The 24,385-nt window shown below is 41.8% G+C and overlaps 1 protein-coding gene across 1 annotated transcript in view; it reads left to right on the top strand.

Annotated features, from left to right (window-relative positions):
* Positions 1 to 18,581, top strand: part of kdr (kinase insert domain receptor (a type III receptor tyrosine kinase)) — a 45,288-nt gene extending 26,707 nt beyond the window's left edge. Inside the window, exons 18-30 of the mRNA XM_037675050.1 lie at positions 7,807 to 7,911; positions 9,166 to 9,279; positions 9,385 to 9,473; positions 13,330 to 13,477; positions 13,579 to 13,670; positions 13,757 to 13,879; positions 13,974 to 14,085; positions 14,169 to 14,268; positions 14,367 to 14,472; positions 14,862 to 14,998; positions 15,079 to 15,163; positions 18,159 to 18,220; positions 18,316 to 18,581. Of these exons, the coding sequence (XP_037530978.1) occupies positions 7,807 to 7,911; positions 9,166 to 9,279; positions 9,385 to 9,473; positions 13,330 to 13,477; positions 13,579 to 13,670; positions 13,757 to 13,879; positions 13,974 to 14,085; positions 14,169 to 14,268; positions 14,367 to 14,472; positions 14,862 to 14,998; positions 15,079 to 15,163; positions 18,159 to 18,220; positions 18,316 to 18,532 (1,490 nt within the window). The 3' untranslated portion in view covers positions 18,533 to 18,581. The remainder of the gene's footprint in view (positions 1 to 7,806; positions 7,912 to 9,165; positions 9,280 to 9,384; positions 9,474 to 13,329; positions 13,478 to 13,578; positions 13,671 to 13,756; positions 13,880 to 13,973; positions 14,086 to 14,168; positions 14,269 to 14,366; positions 14,473 to 14,861; positions 14,999 to 15,078; positions 15,164 to 18,158; positions 18,221 to 18,315) is intronic.
* Positions 18,582 to 24,385: the final 5,804 nt, after the last annotated feature.

Below are 24,385 nucleotides of genomic sequence, written 5' to 3' on the forward strand. Positions count from 1 at the left end.
ATTCAGCTACATCTACTAGCATATTTAGCTACATCTACTAGCATATTCAGCTACATCTATTAGCATATTCAGCTACATCTACTAGCATATTTTGCTATTTAATTGACTCGGTTCTTCTGACAGTGAAGTGATGAACAACCTGAAAAGCTCTGAGGTGTATTAGTAACTACACAGTAATAAGGTTGGTGGTGTTTTGTTAAAAGAGGTGGGACACAATCTTATTTACCTTAAAGCAGACACAGAGCACAGCCAAAGACTTAAAGTCCTCCATCACCGAGCTTGGGTTAATTGCAGAGAAAATCATAAAACTGAAGACAAAAAAAGAACTATAATGCTGTACCCTCCATACACTTGAAATCATACCTGAACTTCTCATCACACTGTTTTCAATCCTTCTGAGGGTCCGCTGTCTCTTCTCCAGTGGTTTATCATACTCCAGCCACAATGTAGAATGCAGGTTTTCCTTCATCGTCTGTTTGTCAACAAAGTGAAATGAGCTCACATGCAGCGTTTTGGGTGGTCTCTTTAAGTTCACATTTTTCAGCCACATTCTTCTTAATTCCTCATCTGTAGGTAGGTGATGGAAACTACACCTCTTTTCACAAGAACACTCTTTTTGTTTTGGGTCCGTGTTCAAACTCTGTTGTTGTAGCCACTGATTTAGTTTGGTCTGGTTGTTCAAGCAGTCGTGAACACAACAGGTACCTGAACTCAGCACGCCTATTTTAGTAAACTTTATGGTTGTTAAATAAATGTTATCAAAACAAAAACAGTATTTTATCTGCTAAACTGAATGCAAATTACGTTCAAATAAACCGCGGTCCATGCTTCGTAACCATGGTTAACTAGTTGTTTGTTTTTTAGCTTACTGCTACTTCCTGAATGGCAGGAAGTTGTGCCCATCATCATTTATACAGTATAGCCCCCAGGAACAAGGTGGATAGACTCACGTGGAAAAGTTGGGGCATGCCTTGCCCAAACTCTTGCTAATATCTGTAATTAGTGAGTAAAAGATGAGCAGATGTCTATTAAATCTCAGAATTTTTCTCATACTTTGCCCACAAAATGCTTCAACTTCAGAGATTTTTTTGAATGTTTGACCTGCATTTTGTATGTCTGTTTACCCAAAAAAGTTCAATCTGGTCCTCTGGACATAAAAAAAAAATAAATAAATAAAAATCAACAAAACAAAGCAAAAAAATGTAGAAACGTTTCGTCTTTCATCCGAAAGACTTCCTCAGTCTGAGGTGCTATATTCAGCTCAGTCTCTTAAATAGCACCTTCTCAGAGTGGATCAACCAGTTTGCTGCTGACAACCAAAACCAGCAGCTCACATGCTCAAGAAGTTGGCAGCTCAGAACACCACATACAGAACACCATGGACTTTGTGGATAAGGTGAGGGATGTCATCATGGAGACTGATGAAACAATGGTCTCTTTTGATGTCACATCACTCTTTACGTGCATTCCTGTTGATGATGCAGTAGAGGTGGTCAGTTTAAAATTAAAATCAGACACCACTCTGAGCAGCAGGACCACACTTTCCACAGAACAACTGTGTCAACTCTTGAAACTGTGCCTGCAGTCAACCTACTTCACATATGGGGAGCAATATTATAGGCAGAAACATGGGTGTGCTATGGGGTCTCCAGTTTCTCCTATTGTTGCCAACCTGTACATGGAGGAGGTAGAAAAGAGAGCCTTGACGTCCTTTTCAGGGACACCACCAAGTCATTGGTTCAGGTATGTTGACGACACCTGGGTTAAAATTAAATCTCAGGAAGTCCAACATTTTACTGACCACATCAACTCTGTGGATAAATACATCAAGTTCACATGAGAAGATGTAAAAAATAGCAAGTTGGCTTTCTTGGACTGTGAGGTCTCAGTCTCTGATAGAGGACATTTGCAAACTGAGGTGTACCGCAAACCCACCCACACAGACCAGTATTTGCAGTTTGACTCCCATCACCCTTTGGAGCACAAGTTAGGAGTCATCAGGACTCTGTACCACAGAGCAGACAGCATCCCCACTAACTCAGGAGCCAGGCAGAAGGAGAAATCCCACACAAGACAGGCTCTAGAGCAATGTGGATATCCTAACTGGGCCTTCCTGAAAGCAGAGAAGAAACCCAAACAGGACTCCAGTCAGCCAACAGGTTAAAAGAAGGAACCCAGACCAGTGGTCATTCCATATGTTGAGGGAGTATCAGAGAAACTGAGACGTTTATTTTCTAAACATAACGTCCCAGTGGCTTTTAAACCCCAAAATACATTAAAGACTGGTTCATCCCAAAGATCCAGTCCCCCGGCACAAACAGAGTAATGTTGTGTATGCTGTTCAGTGTCAGGAGGGCTGTGATCAGTCTTACATCGGGGAAACAAAACAGCCACTGGCCAAAAGGATGGCCCAGCACAGAAGATCAACATCATCAGGCCAGGACTCTGCGGTCTACACTCATCTCCAGGCCAGCGGTCACTCTTTCAGGGATGAAGATGTTCACATCCTGGACAGAGAGGAACGATGGTTTGAGAGGAGTAAAGGAGGCCATCTTTGTGAAAAGAAACCGTCCATCATTAAACAGGGGTGGAGGCCTCCGGGTTCAACTGTCCCCCTCTTACAATGCTGTGATTGCTAGTATCACTCAGCCCTCTGTGAATAGTAAACAGCCATCAGTGTGCTAATGATCCATTGTTAGGCTGATGGTCCTTCTTGAGCATGTGATCAGCTGGTTTTGGTTGTCAGCAGCAAAACTGGTTGATCCACTCTGAGAGGTGCTATTTAAGAGACTGAGCTGAATACAGCACCTCAGACTGAGGAAGTCTTTCGGATGAGAGACGAAACGTTTCTACATTTTTTGTTGCTTAGTGTTTTTTTGTTTTTTTTCAATGTCCAGAGGGCCAGATTGAACTTTTTTGGATTTTTCTACCTGGATTATTGAGCATGCATCAGGATATGTCTGTTTACCATTTTTCTGGTGATTTTTAGGTCAGTTTGAAGGTTGTCATGGAAATGATTTCCCACTTTTGGCTTTATTTTTATTTATTTATTTATCTTACAATTTGTATTATATAGTTAATGAAGGGGCAGCACGGTGACACAACTGTTAGAGCTGCTGCCTCTCAGCGAGCAGGTCCTTGGTTCAAACCCCGGTCCAGGGGCCTTTCTGGGTGGAGTTTGCATGTTCTCTCCGTGCATGCGTGGGTTTTCTCCGGGTACTCTGGTTTCCTCCCACAGACCAAAAACATGCATGTTAGGCTGATTGGTAACTCTAAATTGTCCCTAGGTGTGCGTGAGAGAGTGAATGGTTGTTTGTCTCGTTTGTCTCTGTGTGTCCCTGTGATGGACTTGCGACCCGTCCAGGGTGTACCCCGCCCCTCGCACAGTGATTGCTGGACATGGGCACCAGCGACCCCCGTGACCCAAAATGGAATAAACGGGTAAAGAAAATGGATGGATGGATGGATAGTTAATGAAGATGCTAATAATTAGGCTTAAAGAAAGGGAAATTCTGTCTTTTTTATTTATTTTTATTTTTTTAATTTATATATATATTTTTTCTTTCTCGCTCTCTTGAATTTGAACTCTCTCTTGAAATAACATTTGGAGAGGTTCTCGATCAAAATGTTCTAAATCAGTTTTACAAACTTGTTTTAAATTTTGACAGTTTTGAGCTGTTCTGACAACACATCTCAGACCAACTTCATGATAGCCACTCAAACAGTTGTTTAAACTTTCGAAATTTTTTCCCGGCAATCTGTCTTGGGCAACCATGTCAGGGACATTCAAAAGTGTTCAATACAAAAACAACTGGACTTTATTTGTAACAGAAGACGTTTCGCCCCTCATCCGAGGAGCTTTCTCAATTCAAAGAGCAGTGGGTTCAGGTTATAAGGCTGAGTGAGATAAGATACACATATATATGTAGATTGACAAATCACACCTCACACCTTAACAGTAGGGGTTTCTTAAGGTCTTTGTTCCTCTAATTCACACATGAGACCCCTCTGTTCCCATCAAGTGTGAAAACTGCCTGGGAATCAGTCTTAAAGTTGCATTATATGTTTTTAAAAATTGAAATCTGAGGCCTCCTCCTCTGTTAAGAGATGTTTTTTCTCTTTTTACTGCTTCCTTCACCCCCCTCTCAAACCATCTGTGTTCTCGGTCCAAAATGTGCACATTCTGGTCCTCAAAGAGTGTCCCTTATCTGTGAGGTGGAGGTGAACAGCTGAGTTTTGTCCAGAGGAGGTGGCTCTCCTGTGTTGAGTCATGCGTCTGTGAAGAGGCTGTTTAGTTTCCCCAATGTAGAGGTCTGGACAGTCCTCGCTGCACTGGAACACATACACTACACCACTCTGTTTGTGTATGGGTGTTTTGTCCTTAGGGTGGACCAACCTCTGTCTGAGAGTCCTGCTGGGTTTGAAATGTACTGGGATGTTGTGTTTGTTGAAAATCCTTCTGAATTTCTCTGATACTCCAGCAACATAAGGGATGACAATGTTTTTCCGTCTGTTCTTCTCCTTTTTCTGGTTATTAGTGTGTTTTGTAGATTTCCTCACTGACTTGACAAAAGTCCAGTTAGGATATCCACATGTTTGAAGAGCTTTTTGGATATGTTTCTGTTCCTTTTCCTTCCCTTCTGTCTTTGTGGGGACGCGTTCGGCCCGATGTTGTAAAGTTCTGATGACAGAGAGTTTGTGTTCCAGTGGATGGTGGGAGTCAAACAGAAGATGCTGGTCTGTGTGGGTTGGTTTTCTGTAAACTTCAATGTTGAGGTTGTCATCTCTTTCCATCTGAACCAAGCAGTCCAAAAAAAGTAGCTTGTTGTCGTTTGCATCCTCTCTGGTGAACTTGATGTTGTTATCGACCGAGTTAATGTGTCTGGTGAACACTTCTATTTCCTTGGCTTGGATTTTGACCAGGCATCCCCAGGAGCTAACCCCAGGAGAAACCCTTGTATCATATGTTGTGACTTCTCTTTTCACTTGCATACCCATTTCTGAAGCACTAGAAACCATCAGAAAACAACTTGTACAAGACAAGGACTTAACAGGACTAACTTCACCCCAGACCTGCACCCTGTTGGATCTCTGCCTCTCCACCACTTATTTCAAGTTCAATGAAAGTTTTTACAGACAGAAGCACGGCTGTGCCATGGGATCTCCAGTGTCACCCATTGTTGCCAATCTCTACATGGAGGAAGTGGAACAGAGAGCCCTAAACTCCCATGTGACAAGATCTGGGTTTTGGATCAGCAGCATCAACAACAAGCCCAAGAGCAGTTTAACAATTTTATTGTGAACAGGAAAAACTCTGGTGGAGGTCTGGGTCCTGGGCCAGGTCCAATCTGTCAAGACAGAAGAGTTAGTGGCTTTGACTAAGTTCTGGACGTGCAGGTGAATGTTGGTGTCTGCACTAACCTTCTGTCTTGATGTTGCAGCAGAGTCTGTAGTCACACTGCAGTTGGTGATGTCCCTCCAGAAGAGCAGGTTGCTGCAGTGGAGCAGATTAAAGGACTTGAGGTCCAGAATAGGGAAATCCAGAATTGTGGTCTGTGAGTCGTTGCAGGGGTCAAAAACCATAGAAGAGGAGAAGCGAGAACAGGGCCGAGTCGTGATCCAAAAGACATGGTCAAAAATGGAAAGGCACAGAGTCAGAAACCATGGGCAGATAGGCAGACAAAATCCAAGAGGGTTCAGGCAAGGCGAGGAGTCAAAAACAGGTGAGGAGTCATGGCAAGAGACAAGATCAGGTATGCTGGATTTCTACTGCTTGAAAGGTTTGAGAATCTGGCACTGACTGAGTGAATGCAGGGTGTTTAAGTATGGTGGAGAACAGGTGTAGAGCATGAGCTTGATTGCGGGGTGAGAGTGAGTGACAGGAACAGGCAGAGCTTGGCAGGAGAAAACACAAAAACGACAGGCTGTGAGGGGCAAAAGCATGACACTATGAGGAAACAACGCCAAGCCACTGGTTCCAATATGTGGATGATACCTGGGTCAAAATCCTAGCCAAGGAAATAGAAGCGTTCACCAGACACATTAACTCGGTCAATAAAAACATCAAGTTCACCAGAGAGGATGCAAACGACAACAAGCTGCCTTTTTTGGAATGTTTGTTTCAGAGGGAAAGAGAGGACAACCTCAACATTGAAGTTTACAGAAAACCAAACCAGTATCTTCTGTTTGACTCCCACCATCCACTGGAACACAAACTCTCTGTCATCAAAACTTTACAGCATCGAGCCGAACGCATCCCCACGAAGACAGAAGGGAAGGAAAAGGATCAGAAACACATCCAAGAAGCTCTCCAAACATGTGGATATCCTAACTGGGCTTTTGTCAAGTCAGCAAGGAAATCTACAAAACACACTAATAAACAGAAAAAGGAGAACAACACACAGAAAAACATTGTCATCCCTTATGTTGCTGGAGTATCAGAGAAATTCAGAAGGATCTTCAACAAACACACCTTCCCAGTACACTTCAAACCCAGCAGGACTCTCAGACAGAGGCTGGTCCACCCTAAGGACAAAACACCCATACACAATGAGAGTGGTGTAGTGTATGCGGTCCAATGCAGCGAGGACTGTCCAGACCTCTACATTGGGGAAACTAAACAGACTCTTCACAGACGCATGGCTCAACACAGGAGAGCCACCTCCTCAGGACAAAACTCAGCTGTTCACCTCCACCTCATGGGGAGTTACCTTTGGGGAGTGGTGGCGCAGAGGTTAGAGAAGGTGGGCCTGTGATCAGAAGATCACTGGTTCAAGCCCCGGTACCAACAACATCAAAAATGTGGGTGGGGTAGGTGAAGCACGACAACCTGCCCCCACCCTCATTCGCCCCACTCTGGGCCCATGAGCAAGGCCCTTAACCCCCATCACCCACCCTCATCCCCCAATCCCTAAACAGGTCTCTCTTGAAAATGAGTTCTCGTGGCTCAATGAGACTACCTGTATAAATAAAGGGTAAATTAAAAGAAATGGATAAGGGACTCTCTTTTGAGGACCAAAATGTGTACATTTTTGACCTAGAACACAGACGGTTTGAGAGTTGGGTGAAGGAAGCAATTTATGTTAAAAGACAGAAACCATCTCTTAACAGAGGAGGAGGCCTGAGATTTCGACTTTCAAAAACTTATAATGCAACTTTAGGACTGATTCCCAGCCAGTTTTCACACCTGATGGGAACAATTAAATTCAACTCAATTCAGTTTATTTATATAGCGCCAAATCACAACAAAGTTCTCTCAGGCCACTTTACAGGAACATTCACATACATAAAAGCCAATTAGTAAAGTTCTCTATCTAAGGAACAGCGGGGCCTTATCTGTGAATTAGAGTAACACAGACCTTAAGAACCCCCTACTGTTAAGGTGTTGAGGTGTGACTTGTCAATCTACATATGTATGTGTATCTTATCTCAGCCTTATAACCTGAACCCCTCACTCACTGCTCTTTGAATTGAGAAAACTCCTCGGATGAGGAGCGAAACGTCTTCTGTTACAAAGTCCAGTTGTTTTTGTATTGAACATTTTAGAATTTACCTTGTTCTGGATGACTGATAATCTTCACCAGCACACGTCAGGGACAATTGCCCCAACATCATAGCTCCTAGGATCATTCTGGCACAAACTCCCCACCAACAAGGTGACATTTCATAGAGGAGTGGTCCACCACCTTGCATGCCACAATTTTAAACAAAGGTCTTGCATAATAAAGTTTTGCTTTCACATGTGCAACAATACTGGAACAAACAAAAAGCATGTTAATGAATCGTGACAAGTGTTTTTCATTATAGGTGACCCACTGGGACGAGGGGCATTTGGTCAGGTGGTAGAGGCGGCTGCATTTGGGATTGAGAAAGCTACCACCTGCACAACTGTTGCAGTGAAAATGCTGAAGGGTCAGTTTGTCCTTCCTTTTCTTTCATACAAACATTATGCACAGTGAAAACTCTTGGGCTTCTGTTGTGGAAAAAAGGAGATTCCCAAAACAGATCAAGGTGTAGTTCATCAGATTTATTCACAAAGCTTTGGAGAGCAGTGCTTCACAGAACATGCAAAATACAAGATTACTGTCACGATCCTCGAGGTTGGAACCCAATTGCAGGGAGGCGAGTGAGGCAGGAGTTTAAAATAAAAATAATTTATTTTAAATAACAAAACAAAAGGCTGTCGGTGCAGCAAAACTTACTTTGGCAGACAGGATCAGAAACTAGGCAGAGCAGATCATCAGATGGACAAAAAACTGACAAGACAGAGGAGGACTGAGAAATCTGTGAACACAGAACAATCACCGGACAAGGAGTGAAGGAGAGAAAGGCTTTTTATGAGACAGAGGGAGAGTGAGTAATGAAAGCACCTGGGCAGGTGGCTGATGAAGGACAGGTGCGAATGATAAAGACTGAGTGGAGAGGCAGACTGAGGATTGAGTGGAAAATAACAGAATCAGATAAACAGAAAATCACACACAGAGCAGAACAACAAAAATATAAAGAGCAGACAGAGACAGAACCTTGAAATGGAAGGAAATGATTTAGTTTGTGGGATGATTGTTTGAAGATATTAATGTTGGTTCCTGGTTGCAGCTTGAAGGAGAAGGCAGAGGCTTAGGCAGATGGGGGGGCAGCGGGGGCCGCTGACCGTGACAGTTGGTTCCTGGTTGCAGCTTGAAGGAGAAAGCAGAGGCTTAGGCAGATGGGGGGGGGGCAGCGGGGGCCGCTGACCGTGACAATTACACTCTTATCAGCATTCTCATCTATGTGAAACCCTGAGCTGCTCTAACTCTCTGGACCGGACAAAATAGTTTTATAGAGAAATCTTCTAGCCTAGGCTTTATCTCCTCTCCTCCATGTTTTGAGCCATTATCGAAAGGTCCGCTTGCAAACAGGAAAGAGTGGACTTCCTGAGACATATCAACATATTATATCAACTCTATCATATCAATGTCATCAATCAACCCTTTAGGAAATCAAAACAACCAGTTCTTTCTGTTCCTCACTGATTTGTCACAGTAGGCATGATCACATGGGACCGTTAATATCACACATCATAACATGAGCAGAAGGACATTACAGAACATTCCCACAGGAGAGGTATTGATCATGACAAGTGCAAATAATACACATTACACTGACACTTCTCTCACTGTGCCATAGAGGGAGCCACTTCCAGCGAGTATCGTGCCTTGATGTCAGAGCTAAAAATACTCATTCACATTGGCCATCATCTAAATGTTGTCAACCTGCTTGGAGCCTGCACCAAACCGGGGGGTGAGTCTTCATCTGTTATACTTATGGTGGAGAGTATTATCTTTTTTGTATCACCCATGCTTTCTGTTTTATTTCTATCAACTCTGCTCCTGTTCATCCCTGCAGGGCCGCTGATGGTGATTGTTGAGTACTGTAAACATGGAAACCTATCCAGCTACTTAAAGAGCAAACGTGGAGAGTACAGCCCCTATAAGGTCAGTGTGTAACCCACAATTAGTCATTCAGTCCACATCACTCTACAGGACTCAGTTCGTCCATCCATTCATCCATTATCTTCTGCTTGTTCCGAAGTCGGGTTGCTGGGGCAGTAGCTTGAGCAGGGAGGCCCAGACATCTCTATCCACAGCCAGCTCTTCTAGCTCTTCTGTGGGGACCCCAAGGGGTTCCCAGGCCAACCCAGAAACATAGTCTCTCTAGCATGTCCTGGGTCTTCCCCAGGGTCTCCTCCCAAATCAGACATGCCCGAAACACCTCCCTAGGGAGGTGCCCAGGGGGCATCCTTGCCAGATTCCTGGACCACCTCAACTGGCTCCTCTCAATGTGGAGGAGCAGCGGTTCTACTTCGAGTTTCTCCCGGATGACTGAACTTCTCACCTTATCTCTAAAGAAAATTCTAGCTACCCTGTGGAGGAAACGCATTTCAATCGCTTGTATCCATGATTTCATTTTTTCGGTCACTACCTAGAGCTCATGACCATAGGTGAGGGTAGGAACATAGACTGACCAATAAACAGAGAGCTTTGTCTTAAGCTCAGCTCCATCTTTACCACAACGGACCAGTACAGAGTCCGCAATACTGCAGACACTGCACCAATCCGTCTGCCAATCTCACGGTCCATTCTTTCCTCACTCCTGAACAAACCCCCAAGATACTTGAACTTCTTCACTTGCGGCAGAACATCACCCTCGACCTAAAGAGAGCAAACCACCCTTTTCTGACTGAGGACCATGGCTTCAGATCTGGAGGTGCTGATTCTCATTCCATCCGCTTCGCGCTCGGATGCAAACAGCTCCAGTGAGAGCTGAAGATCACGGCATGATGATACCAACAGGACTACATCATCTGCAAAGAGCAGAGATAGAATCCTGAGGCCACCGAACCAGAATCCCGCCGCCCCATGACAGCACCAAGATATTCTGTCCATAAAAGTTATGAACAGAATCGGTGACAATGGGCAGCCCTGGCGGAGTCCATCTTCCACCCTGAAGGGGTCCGACTTACTGCCGGCAATGCGAATCAAACTCTCGCACCGCTTTCATGGGGACCGAACAGCCCGTAACAAAGGCCCCCCAATCCCATACTCACGGAGTACCCCCCACAGTGTACCCCGAGGAACACGCTCAAATGCTTTTTCCAAGTCTACAAAACACATGTAGACTTGATGGGCAAACTCCCATGACTCCTTGAGGACCCCAGTGAGGGTAAAGAGCTGATCCAGTGTTCCATGGTCAGGACAGAACTCATATTGTTCCTCAGTGCTGCAATTGATACAGTTGATCACAATATTCAACTAGAGAAACTTGAATATGATATTGGAATTATAAGAATGGCTCTAAAATGGTTTAAATCATATTTTTCTGATAGATTCCAATTTATAAATGTAAATCATGAATCTTCATCACACACCAAAGTTAGTCATGGAGTTCCTCAGGGTTCAGTTCTTGGATCAATACTCTTTATGTTATATATGCTTCCATTAGGTAAAGTTAATAAACAGCATGGGATACATTTTCATTGTTATGCTGATGATACACAAATATATTTGTCCATAAAACCCAATGAATCTGATCAGCTACTTAGACTAGAAGCATGGACATAAAAACCTGGATGACCCTGTTTTTATTTATTTTTTTGCTTTGGAATACAGACTTGAGTCTGAGGTTTTGGTTTTTGGACCCGAGCATCTTAGGAATAAATTGTTCAGTCTTTCACCCTTCTTGGATGACATTAATCTGTCCTCCAACTCTAATGTTAAAAATCTTGGTGTTATTTTTGATCAGGACATGTCTTTTATCCCCCACATTAAAAACATTACTAGAATTGCCTTCTTCCACCTGTGTAATATCACTAACATTAGAAACATCTCATCTAAAAATGATGCAGAAAACCTGGTTCATACATTTGTCACGTCTAGACTGGACTATTGCAATGGTTTATTATCTGGGTGTCCAAATACTTCTTTAAAACGTCTTCAGTTGATCCAAAATGCTGCTGCTAGAGTCTTAACTGGAGTTACTGGGAGAGATCATATCTCTCCAGTTTTAGCTTCTCTCCATTGGCTCCCTGTCAAATCCAGAATAGAATTCAAACTCTTACTTCTAACCTACAAAGCTCTTAACAACTTTGCTCCATAGTATATTACAGATCTTATTGTTCCATATTTTCTTAACAGAGCACTTCACTCTCAGACTGCAGGTTTACTTGTGGTTCCTAGAGTTTCCAAAATCAGAATGGGAGGAAGATGTTTCAGTTCTCAGGCTCCTCTCTTGTGGAACCACCTTCCAGTTTCTGTCCTTAAGGCTGACACATTGTCCAGTTTTAAGACTGGGCTTAAGACTTTTCTTTTTGATAAATCCTGTAAGTAGAGTTGGTTTGTTATGCTGTCTTAAGCTTAGACTACTAGAGGACAAATTGACCTCATTTAATTTAATGAATTGCTAAAATTGAATAGTTTTCATTTGATACTATTTTTATCTTAACATGTGGTTCTTGACCTGCCATTGTGTATCTGTTCCTATAAAACCCAGCCGGTCGAAGCAGATGGCTGCTTGTCCTGAGCTGGTTCTGCTAAAGGTTTCTTCCTCGTGAACATGCAAACTCCACCCAGATAGGCCCCCAGCCGGGATCGATCTGGCAACCTTCTTGTTGAGAGGCAACAGCGCTACCAACTGAGTCACTGTGCCACCAAGCACAGATGTACAGAATAACATTTATTTCAGCAGATTACTCATCTGCACCTTACTTCTGCTTCACTTGCAAAATAACCTCAAATATAACAAACAATCCAAGAGCCCAAACTATGCAAGACAAGAAAAGAACACTTGATGCTGGATTCAAACCTGAGCCACATTTTTCAGCACATTTTACTTAGTGCATTAGCGCAGTAGTGACAGTAAATATTTCAGTGTCAGGTTTTCCTATTTGCCAGTGATCAAGTTAGGCTTGAACTGTGTGGAAGTAATCTGATTGTTTATAATTACTTGGAGCCAAATAGATTGAGACTGCTGTAAGCCACCAGTTGATAGTCACTGATTTAACAGATGTTTTTTTTTGTCCCTCAGAAAGGAGGTTGAGGAGCATTAAGTGTAGAACCACTAGACTGAGGAACAGCTTCTACCCTGAGGCTGTTAGACTCATGAATCTCTAACTAGAATAACCTCTGTGAAAAATCACATCATGTTGCTGCTGATCTGTTTCATGTTGCTGCTGATCTGTTTCATGTTGCTGCTGATCTGTTTCATGTTGCTGCTGATCTGTTTCATGTTGCTGTGTTCATTCGTGCTCATTTGCTCACACAGACTCATGTTCGGCGTATTGTGTTTACTGTTTTTATGATGCTTTTTGTGCTTGGCGTATTTTTAGCTGATGTTTTGCTTAGTTATATCTTAGATCTTATTAAATGATAAATGGACTGTACTCCTATAGCGCCTTTCTATCTGATCAAGATACTCAAAGCGCTTTACACAACAATCTGTGCCTCATTTATCCATTCATGCAGCACTCTACTAGATCTATACAAAGATAATTGAACAAATCATTCTAATGAGACTAAATAGAGCTTTATCACGTTCATACATCGATGGGACACACACCAGAGGCAATGAGGGGTTCAGTGTATTAGTGTTTTTCTTTCACATTTTATTATTGGATGTAACTGGGACCCTGTGTACATCATTTCTTTCCACCACCTGTACCACATGTGGTGCAAATGACAATAAAGAATCTCTGAATCTCTGAATCTGACTCTTAAAAAAGCAAATTGAAGGTGAAAAACAATAACCTAGCTATCTCCATTTTTGTTTACCTGATGCTCCCACTGTGGTGAACAGAGAAAGCGGGTGAACAGCCAGAGGTGGACATCTGCTGAGGACGATGTGACTGGAGGGGATCTAGGTTTGGAAAAGGTTGCTCAGCTGGACATCTGCACAGGAACAGCTGAAGACAGAACTTCAGGCACCACTACAGACTCTCCTGAAGGTAAACACAATAACACTTTTCATTTTTGCATCCTACTGAATTCTTGTGTGTTGTTATTGGACCAGGCCTCACCTTTGTGTAAATAAAATGTGTGATTCTAGAGAGTTCAGTTGATGATCATCTGACCATGGAGGATCTGATAAGATACAGCTTCCAGGTTGCCAAAGGAATGGAGTTTCTGTCCTCTCGCAAGGTGAAACCTCTGGTGTCCTGGGCTTGTATCGTAACAAAACTCTCTCTATGATTCCTTTACTGTACATTCCTCTATGTCTTCTGTAGTGTATCCACAGAGATCTAGCAGCCAGAAACATACTCCTCTCAGAGAACAACGTGGTGAAGATTTGTGACTTTGGTCTCGCTAGAGATGTTTACAAAGATCCTGACTATGTCCGCAAGGGAGATGTGAGGCCTCCATGCTGATTTATGGACACGCAATCACAACATTAAAGTAGAGAGTGCAAAAAAAATAAAAAAAACATTTTTCTGGTTGCTATAGGCTCGCCTCCCTCTGAAATGGATGGCTCCTGAAACTATTTTTGACCGAGTTTACACCACACAAAGTGACGTTTGGTCTTTTGGGGTTCTTCTTTGGGAGATCTTTTCCTTGGGTAAATCTAAACCTAATAACATATTTTACATACATAGCTAGTACTTTACACCTGACCAATCACCTGTTTCATAATCTCTGCAGGGGCATCACCCTACCCAGGAGTTTGCATTGATGAGTCATTTTGCAGGAGGCTCAAAGAAGGCACAAGGATGAGACCTCCAGAATACGCCACCACTGAAATGTGAGTTCAAACTTCCAATGATAGCAGAACAGTTCACAACAAAGTTGTTACTTCATCATCTGTTATTTTACTGAGGTCAATCATACACATGTAATTAGATACCAGACCATGTTGGACTGCTGGATGGCGTGTCCTACAGACAGACCCATATTTGCAGAACTGGTCGAACATCTGGGAAATCTTCTGCAGGCCAGCGCCCAACAGGTTTGTCGAAACAAAAGATTTATGAGTCCACCCATAACTATATCCTTCATTTTCAGTTGTCCCCTCTGTAAAACAAACACAAACATTCTCCTGTGAGTCTACAGCTTCATCAACTATTTTCTTTAAATATAAACTTAAAGATTATCTTGATTAAATGTTAGTCCACGTCTTTCTCTATGTTGGTACAGTTAGTGTGCTCCAAATACTTACAGCTGAAACAACAATTTCACACGAAAATAATCTGTCGTCATTTTCTGAATCTGAAACAAACAAAAATACTCAGAAATGTAATTACAATAATGGAAACACCCGTTTCCTTAATAAGCTAATAACGGAACTAGTTAAAGAGCTGTGAGTTTCAGGTAAAATGATCCATTCTTGTTATTTAGGATGGGAAGGATTACATTCCACTGACAGCCATTGAAGCAGAAAAATGTTCATTGTCCATGGACCTTAGCTGCCCGTACAACCAGCCTCAAAGTGGGACAATCCTAGAAACTCACTACGACAGCCCATCGTCTCTTGGGTTAGTATGATTCTATGGCCGGTCTGCTTCACCTGCTTCTCCTGAGAGTTAAACACCGCGCACCTGTCCACTGTGTGCAGACTGTCCCAGCAGAGTGAGAGATGCAATCAACCCCTCAGCCTGAAGACCTTTGAAGACATCCCTGTGGCGCAGAGCAGTGTCATGGTGAGAAGAATATTTTGTTTGTGCTGACGTATCCCCCCTGTTGCAGGATTTTCTTGAAAAAACAAACAAACAAACAAACAAACAAAAAAACATCAGGAATGTGTCAATTTTTTTACAAGGCAATATTTAGCAGCTGCATTCTTGCACAAACTGCATGATCACGAGACAATCCATGTTTAAGCTATTTTATTCCCCACAATCAAAGACTGGCACAGCAATCTGTGCTTTTCTTTTTTACCTGACAAATTAAATCCTTTTTGTGAAGGGCCGGTATTTATAAATGACTTAAAAAGTAAAAGTGGAACATTGTCTAAAACCCAACATTTTTCAGTCAGGTCATCTGGACAGTTTCTTTTTTTTCTGAAATGTTTTAACTTCCATCCAGAAGGCTTCATCAGTCAAGGAAACACACAACACAAAACTGATTCTTCCCCCAAACAGCTTACTCCAAAGTGGAACAAACCAGTTATGTTGGTGCTAAGATGGTGTCTTTGGCACGCCCCATCCTCCAGTGCCGGCCCTCGATCTAAAACCTTTGAAAAATAAAAAGACAAATGTGTCTTTTCCATGTTGTTTGGAGGGCACTCTCACTGCAGTGAGATTGACTGGTTGCAATCTTTACAGGTGCTTTTTGCTTTAGAAGCAGGAGTGCTGAGTGTGTTAGTGTTCTCCTATAGTTTGTGTAGCTATAGAATAGAACTGACAGTAAAGTAAAACAGCAGATTATCATGGACTTGAAATAATCAATCACATGATCTTCCAAATCATTATAATTGTCAGCTTGTCACATGCTTTAGTGTTATTAGTACATCAAACTAAATTCATATGACTGTATTTTAATTGAAGTGCGTCCACAGAACCTTTTTTAGTACCTCCCTTTATTTCCCTGAACAAACGTCTCTTTTTTTCTGTGCTATCAACGTGATGCCAACGGCAGAGAACATTTCACATCACCCTCTAGCATTTGATTAACGGAATAAAATATGTCTGTAAACATTTTTTTAGTTGTTTGTGCACTTTGAAAAATAATGTAAGTGATTCTCTTCAGGTTGATTTAGAAATGTCCATTTCTCGAACATTGATGCTTTTGGTGTAATAAAGGAAGCTGGAGAAAACCTACATGGACTGTGGCAAAACATAAAATGATTTAAGTTAGGACAATGTAATTCATATAAATTGACTTTACAAGTTAATCAGTTGTAGATGTGCATTCAATGATTCCTTTCTGTGAGTTTCCTTAAAATCTGTTCTCTGGGTAAAGAGGGTACATTTTCAAGGTTCAAGGTGACTATTGTCATTCACATCACACGTGGTACATGAGGTGGAACAAAATTGTGTACTCATGGTCCCAGTTACACCCAAAATATCAAAAATATAAAGTATAAAAAGAAACAATAGATAAGGACCATACTAAACAATAATAATGTAATATAATACAGTGTATTAAACAGCATCCTGAACATGAGTCTGTTGTGAGCAGATGGGTATGAATATAACTGCTTATGGGTAAGAAATCAGCAGTATGGGTAATCAGCAGCACAGATAAATAGACAAATATCCAATTAAAGTGGAATTACAGTGATTTTTTCTGGTTAGAGATTCATGAGTCTAACAGCCTCAGGGTAGAAGCTGTTCCTCAGTCTAGTGGTTCTACACTTAATGCTCCGCAGCCTCCTTCCTGAGGGGAGTGGGGCAAAAAGTGTGTGCTGGGTGAGTGGGGTCCTTCATGATGCAGGTGGCTCTCTTCCTGCATTTGGAGGTGTAAATGTCTGTGATGGTGGGGAGGCTGATTCCGACAGATTTCTGTGCAGCCTTCACCACTCTCTGCAAAGCTTTTCTTTCTGCAGCTGTGCAGCCTCCATGCCACACATTGATGCTGGAGCACAGGATGCTCTCCACTGCACACCTGTAGAAGGAGGTGAGGACTGAGCTTCCCAGACCAGCTCGTCTCAGCCGTCTGAGGAAGTGGAGTCTCTGATGAGCTTTCTTGATCAGGCTGGTGGTGTTGTTGCCTCAGCTGTTGTTATTCAGATGTACACCCAAATACTTGTAGCTGGAACGCAGTTCCTCCTATGTGCGCGGGGGGGGGGGGGGGGGGTTTGCTCCTTCTGAAATCCACAATCATCTCCTTCGTCTTCTTCACATTGATGTGGAGATTGTTCTTCCTGCACCAGCTCTCCAGGTGTTCCACCTCCTGCCTGTAGCTGGACTCATCGTTGTTTGTGATGCATCCCACCACCGCTGTGTCGTCTACAAACATTACAATATGACAGCCTGGATGGGTAGGTGCACAGTCATATGTGAGCAGAGTGAAAAGGAGGGGGCTCAACACACATCCCTGAGCAGAGCCAGTGCTGAGGATTATGGTGAAGGAGGAGAAGTTGTAGATCCTCACAGACTACAGCCTGTTGGTTAAGAAGTCTAGGACCCAGTTGCATAGGGAGGAGGTTAGTCCTAGTGTGAGTAGTTTGTCCATCAGGATCTGGGGAATCATGATGTTGAAGAAGTCTTGGTGGGTGAGAGCAGTGTGGACCACAGAGGAGATGGCATCCATTGTTGATCAATTCTTGCAGTATGCATACTGGTGTGGGTCCTCGCTGATGTCAAAGGTTGCTTTGATGTGGGTCATGATCAATATTTGATGCATATGTCCTATGTCCAACAAATACGGTATGTTTTATTTCCCACACACGACATTAGTTCAGTTGATGAAAACATGTTTCAAGATTCTTTTTCCAATCTGCTAGAAGGAGAGTAATCAGCTGTAGATATGTAGTTCAGGGACCAAATCTAATTTGGCAATTTTTGACATTTGACAATTGAATTGACAAATTTTACAAACTGGTATGAACAACAAACACTGATGATGATTAAAAAAGATTAAACCTTTATTTAAGTTGTAAAGAATATTGTAAAGAATAAAAAACAAAAGTAAAGCTAAATGTTTTCCAGTATTATTTAAAGAGCTGTGTAATTTGAATGGTCTCTTCTGCAGGAGGGTCACACAGACAGCGGGCTGGGTTTAAATCAACAGCTACCCACCACTCCCAACTTCAGGTGAGAAATAAACAAATGATGCATATATGTGATGTTCACGTATTATCTATATGGGGGTCATCACTCTTTTCTTTCTTTATGAACTGTCACATCAGCCAACTGCTGCGATCCAAGAGCAAAGAGTCAGTGGCCTCAGAGTCATCCAATCAGACGAGTGGATATCATTCAGGGTACCATTCCGATGACACAGACACCCCAATCTACGCTAATGAGGAGGTGATCATGAAGTACAACATGCTGAAGAAACCTCGGTTGCCCAAGACACCTGAAAATTTCAACACAGAGATCCGCTACAGCACTCCACCTGTCTGACCGCTCGTGTCCCCACTGACTTTACCCAGAGTCCCCTCACTGTACAGTATTTGTTCACCTGCCACATGTTTTACACTCCAGGACCAATGACCCAATAGGGATACTAGAGGTCTGGAGATATTTTTCCAACAGAAAATCTAATATGTAACAGGGTGAAAGGAAGGTCGTATGATACGTTTTTGTGGACCTGAAAAAAATGGTATCATGTTTACTCAGTGAGTACAATGTCTAAGGAGCCCAAACAGGAGGGCACGGCCACTTCCTGAAGTGTAATCCACTCACTTCCTCTATAACAGGAAACAGCATCTGGAAGTTCAGATAATTGAAGCTGCAAGTGTTTTCTTTCAATTCTTTTTCTTTTATTTTGTGTGCCCATGTTGGCACAGCGAATAGCTTTTTGGAGAAAAGTTCTCAAATCGTATCAATGTTTCTAGAAGCTCTTCATACAGTTGTTTTACTCATATTACTGACAGTATTTTTTATTAAACATGGGATTACTAAACATGCTTTTAATGTAAGTACATGTTTTAATGAAATACCCACAGATTAAAACAATTTGTTATCCTTTGTTCTAACATTTTTTGTTTGGCAATGAAGGTTCCTAGCTCTGTTTGTTCATGATAATCCATGAGTGTGTTTATCCGTTACTTTATAGTGAAAATGTCTCATTTCCTTTTTGTGTTTAGACAAAACAATGCCTTTTCAGCCTTGGCCATTCTATCTCTCTCTTATTCTCTTATTGTGTGTGTGTGTGTGTGTGCGTGCGTGTGTGTGTGAAACAGAAACTGTATTTTCAACCTTAGGTGTTTTCTTGGGCTCGTTTTAACCAACAAAGGCCAGTGGGTTAAAAGTTATAACAACAAACATAATAAAAAATATATGTAAAATTCAGCTTTCAAAAGTCAATAAATAGGAATTTTCACACAGAATTAGGAAGAGTTTATGGATCGTCTTTGCTGCCATCACTGAAGCTGGGCCTAAAAGCTTAAAGGTATGCATTCAGACTGAGTGGGTGATGAATGAGAAGCCCGAGAACAAAATGTGTTTTGTCTGCAATCAAGGACAACAAGCATGTCTAATATTAGCATGTAAAAAAAAAAAAAGACTCAGACTTCCGGAGATTTTTTTTTAAACTTCCACACATTAGGCTAATTTTAGAAAGTCCCCCCATTAAAGAAACAGTTTAGGACATTTTGAATTTGTGTTATGTGGAACTGTTGTAAGCAACAAATTGGTTTTGGTATAAAGTTTATTCATTTAAAAAAATACTAAACAATTCCATAACAATATAAAAAGATACAAGAGATTTAAAATGAAACGCAGCAGAAAGAAGAAAAAATCTTATTATATCTGCCCCTTTTTTCAAACAATTAGTTCAATCATAATAATTTTCAAGTAACAGTACAAAATGAATAACTCTGTAGTGACTGTAATGATTTCTGGTGATAATTCTTACAGCTCTTTTCTGTTAAATAAAAATAGGCTTTGTAAATGTTTTACACGCTTTCCCCCAAACATCAATGCAATAGATTAAATGTGGAACAATGATTGTGTTATACAACATGTACAGAGCTTTATCATTTAATAATTCCCTGACTTTGTATAGTACTGCAATAGATTTAGATATTTTTGTTCTTACAGAATTGATGTGATTTTTCCATGTTAGCTGTTCATCAATGATTACACCCAAAAATTTCATCTCATTAACTCTACAAATCTCAACACCCTCAATTTTAAATGGATCATCAACAGTTTTCTTTTTGTTACTAAATATCATGTATTTAGTTTTATCTAAATTTAATGATAATTTATTAATTTTAAACCAAGTTTGTATTTTATCAAATTCTGTCTTCATCAATTCCAACATCCGTTTTACATCTTTACCCAAACAAAAAAATGTGGTGTCATCTGCAAAAAGGACACATTTGAGGAGTCCTGATACATTCACTAAGTCATTCACATATAAAATAAATAACTTTGTTCCAAGTACAGAGCCTTGAGGAACTCCACAAGTGATATTGCACAGGTCAGATCTTACACCATTCATTTGTACAAACTGTTTCCTATCTTTTAAATAGCTAGATACCCAGTGTAATGCTGGTCCTCTTATACCATATTTATTTAATTTTTCAAGGAGAATAGTGTGGTCAATAGTATCGAATGCTTTTTTTAAATCAACAAAAATACTAACACAATACTGTTTTTGATCAACAGCAGTAGTTATTTGTTCTATTATTTCCATGAGAGCCATTGATGTAGAGTTTTTTGCTCTAAACCCATACTGACTGCTACTTAGTCTTACCTATAGACTTTTTTAGTTTTTAGGTTGGAAAAACAAAACATCAAAGTTTGCTAAAGGGCATGTGTTTTGGTCAAGAGCTTCATGGGAACTGGCACTAACTGAGATCTCTTCAACGGTGGTGTTTTCTTTGCCACGTGAAGATTAGCTTGGTGAAGAATCAGGACAACAGTTGTATACAGTATCCTGATGCAAGCTCAATAATCCAGGTAGAAAAATCTAAAAAAGTTAAATCTGGTCCTCTGGACATTCATTCATTCATACGTATAGTTGTTTACAGTATATTGTATGTAATCTTAACAACTAAGGCTTCTAACTAACCTAAGAATATGCTAAACACTAATAGTACAAAAACAATATGCCTAAGTACACATCACCAAGCCTGGTGTTCTTAGGTCAGATGTTGCAGCCGGCCTCAATGGACTAAAATGCTGGAGAAAAATATTCTTTCTTAATTTTGCTTAAATAAAAGACCCACATTCAATGGCAGGAGAAGATTTTTAACCAGCCTTTTACTTGCAAGTACTCATTCAAGACAGATTACATACAAAGATACATAATGCTTGGATCATCAGAGTCAGAGTTTCTTTATTGTCATTCGCACCTCATGTGGTACATGTGGTGGAGCGAAATTATGTACACAGGGTCCCAGTTACATCCAACAATAAAATGTATAAGAAAAACAGTAATAACATCTAAGATATGAACTAAGAAAAACATCAACTAAATATACACTAAGCACTCATAACATAAAACATTGAACATCAGCACAAACATGAACATGAGTCTGTGAGCAGATGTGCACGCATGAACACATCAACATTGAAACAGATCAGCAGCAACATGAAACAGATCAGCAGCAACATGATATGGTTTTTCACAGTGATTATTCTAGTTAGAGATTCATGAGTCTAACAGCCTCAGGGTAGAAGCTGTTCCTCAGTCTAGTGGTTCTACACTTAATGCTCCACAACCTCCTTCCTGAGGGGAGCGGGGCAAAAACTGTGTGTGCTGGGTGAGTGTGGTCCTTCATGATGCAGGTGGCCCTCTTCCTGCATCTGGAGGTGTAGATGTCTGTGATGGTGGGGAGACTGACTTCGACAGACTTCTGTGCAGCCTTCATGTCACAGAATGAACGTTGAATATATTTTTAATGCTCTATTAATCCCCAATGGGAAAATTAATTCTCTGCATTTTTCCCATTGCACATGTGAAGCAGTGGGCTGCCATCTAAAGGTGCCTGGGAAGAAGCTGGGTGGGTTGGGGGGTTAAGGGCCTTGTTCATGGGCCCAGGGTGGGGCAACTGAGGGTGGAGGAAGGTGTGGGTGTTTAACCTTTTCCACCCACATTTTGATGTTGTCGGTCTGGGGAGTTGACGGGCGACCTTCCAATCACATGCCAACCCCCTCTAGCCGCTGCGCCACCACTCCGCACTAGAATAAAAAAATTTAAAAAATAAAATTCCAAAATACTTTATTAATCCCAAAGGGAAATTATTTGTTGTAGTAACTTGTTATCCTCATTTCATTAAGAGATGTTATAGATGCTGATGCTGTAGACAGGATGGATCTCTTGTAAAGGTCCATCCCACAGTGGATCCTAAGAAACTGGCTGCAGATGCTGTCCGATTCGTCCACCCAGACTCGGCTGGCCTCTTGGTTCCTCCGAGCTGTAGGACCACCTGAATGCTGGGCAGAACTCCTCCCAGAGCGATGGCCACTCCTCCCAGCAGTCTGACGAGCTCCTCGTCGCTGCAGACAGCTAGCTAGCTGTAGGTGCCGAGGGGCGATCCTGTCCTTCCGCTGTCATGAGCCGTGTTTCCTGCTAGTTCCAGGATCTCAGTGGTCAGACACACGAGCACAGCTGGCAGGTAGATGAGAATGCATCCACAGAACATCCTTTTCAACTCATTTGAGATTTGGGGCTGTAGTTGAGACATTACTTGATCTTTTGAGTTGTTAATCAGCTGCTGGTTGTAGAAAACTGCCTTGTTGCCATGGTTACGCATCATAACAAGTGTCCAAAACTAAAAAAGTTTCAGTAAAAATCCTTCCAGCTGCACAGCATCTGATACCAGAGGAAACAATCATCCAAAAAATGTGATTTACATCCAGAAAAATATGAATTAAAGTTTCCAAAAGCAAAATCTCAGAATGAAAGTAACAGAGCTGCTCCAACATGCTGCCACCTTGAGCGGCACAGTTCTAGAACTATTCTAGAATTGCTTGCTGCAGACTTTTATACAGTAGCAGAATCTAGCGAGCGTTCCCTCCTATTGCCAGCTGCAGCCAGATACATAGACATGAGCCATAGCAGTGGGCGAGTCCACCTCCAGATGGAAAGAAGAGAATGTTTTAGGCATGTTCTTATGGCGTCAATGCCAGTCAAGCACTGCTAGTCGGAGAACCTGATCTTCAGGCCGGGACAAGAGAATGTTTTGTGCATGGATTACTAAAGCAAGAGGGAAAAATGTTCTCAGTCATCCATCCATCCATTATCTTTTACCCGCTTCTTCCATTTTTGGTCACGGGGGTCGCCGGTGCCCATGTCCAGCAATCACTGTACAAGGGGCGGGGTACACCCTGGACAGGTCTCCAGTCCATCACAGGGACACATAGAGACAAACGAGACAAACAACCATTCACTCTCTCACTCACACCTAGGGACAATTTAGAGTTACCAATCAGTCTAACATGCATGTTTTTGGTCTGTGGGAGGAAACTGGAGTACTTGTGGGGTGGCTGTGGCTGAGTGGTTAGAGCAGTCGTCCTCCAATGCAAGAGTTGGGGGTTCGAATCCACCAGAAGTCACATGCTGAAGTTTCCCTGGGCAAGACACTAAACCCCTCATAGCCTCCGATGTGTGTCCCATCAGTGTATGAATGTGATCTAAAGTTCTGATTAGTCTCATTAGAATGATTTGTTCAATTAGCTTTGTAGAGATCTAGTATAGAGCTGTATGAATGGGTCAGTGAGGCACAGATTGTTGTAAAGTGCTTTGAGTATCTTGAAATAAGATAGAAAGGCGCTATATACGTACAGTCCATTTACCATTTACCAGGAGAAAACCCATGCATGCACGGAGAGAACATGCAAACTCCACCCAGAAAGGCCCTTGGATCGGGATTTGAACCCGGGACCTGTTCGCTGAGAGGCAGCAGCTCTACCAGTTGTGCCACCGTGCTGCCTGTTCTCAGTCATAATAGAATAAAATATTCATAGCAAAAATGTTCAAACAACTAATGACTGCATAAATAATTATCACATTTAAGTTGACTTTCTTAATTCAACTGAGTGAAAACATTATTGGAGAGTACAAGTCAGGGGATGAAAACCAAAAGGTTTCCAAGGCCTAAACACCCCCAGGCAGTTTGTAAAACCATCTACAAGAGATTGAGGAAATATGGGACATTCGTAAATCTACCAAAAGCAGGCTGTTCTCACACACTGAGTGACTGTGCAAGGAGAATAGTGAAAGAGACCACCAAGACACCTGTGACCTCTCAGGAATTAGGGAACCCGATTTGTGGCCAGACGATTGTTGACTGTCCGGGT

The sequence above is a fragment of the Nematolebias whitei genome, chromosome 3, assembly GCF_014905685.2.
Source record: "Nematolebias whitei isolate Nwh7 chromosome 3, NemWhi1, whole genome shotgun sequence".
NCBI classification, from domain to species: domain Eukaryota; kingdom Metazoa; phylum Chordata; class Actinopteri; order Cyprinodontiformes; family Rivulidae; genus Nematolebias; species Nematolebias whitei.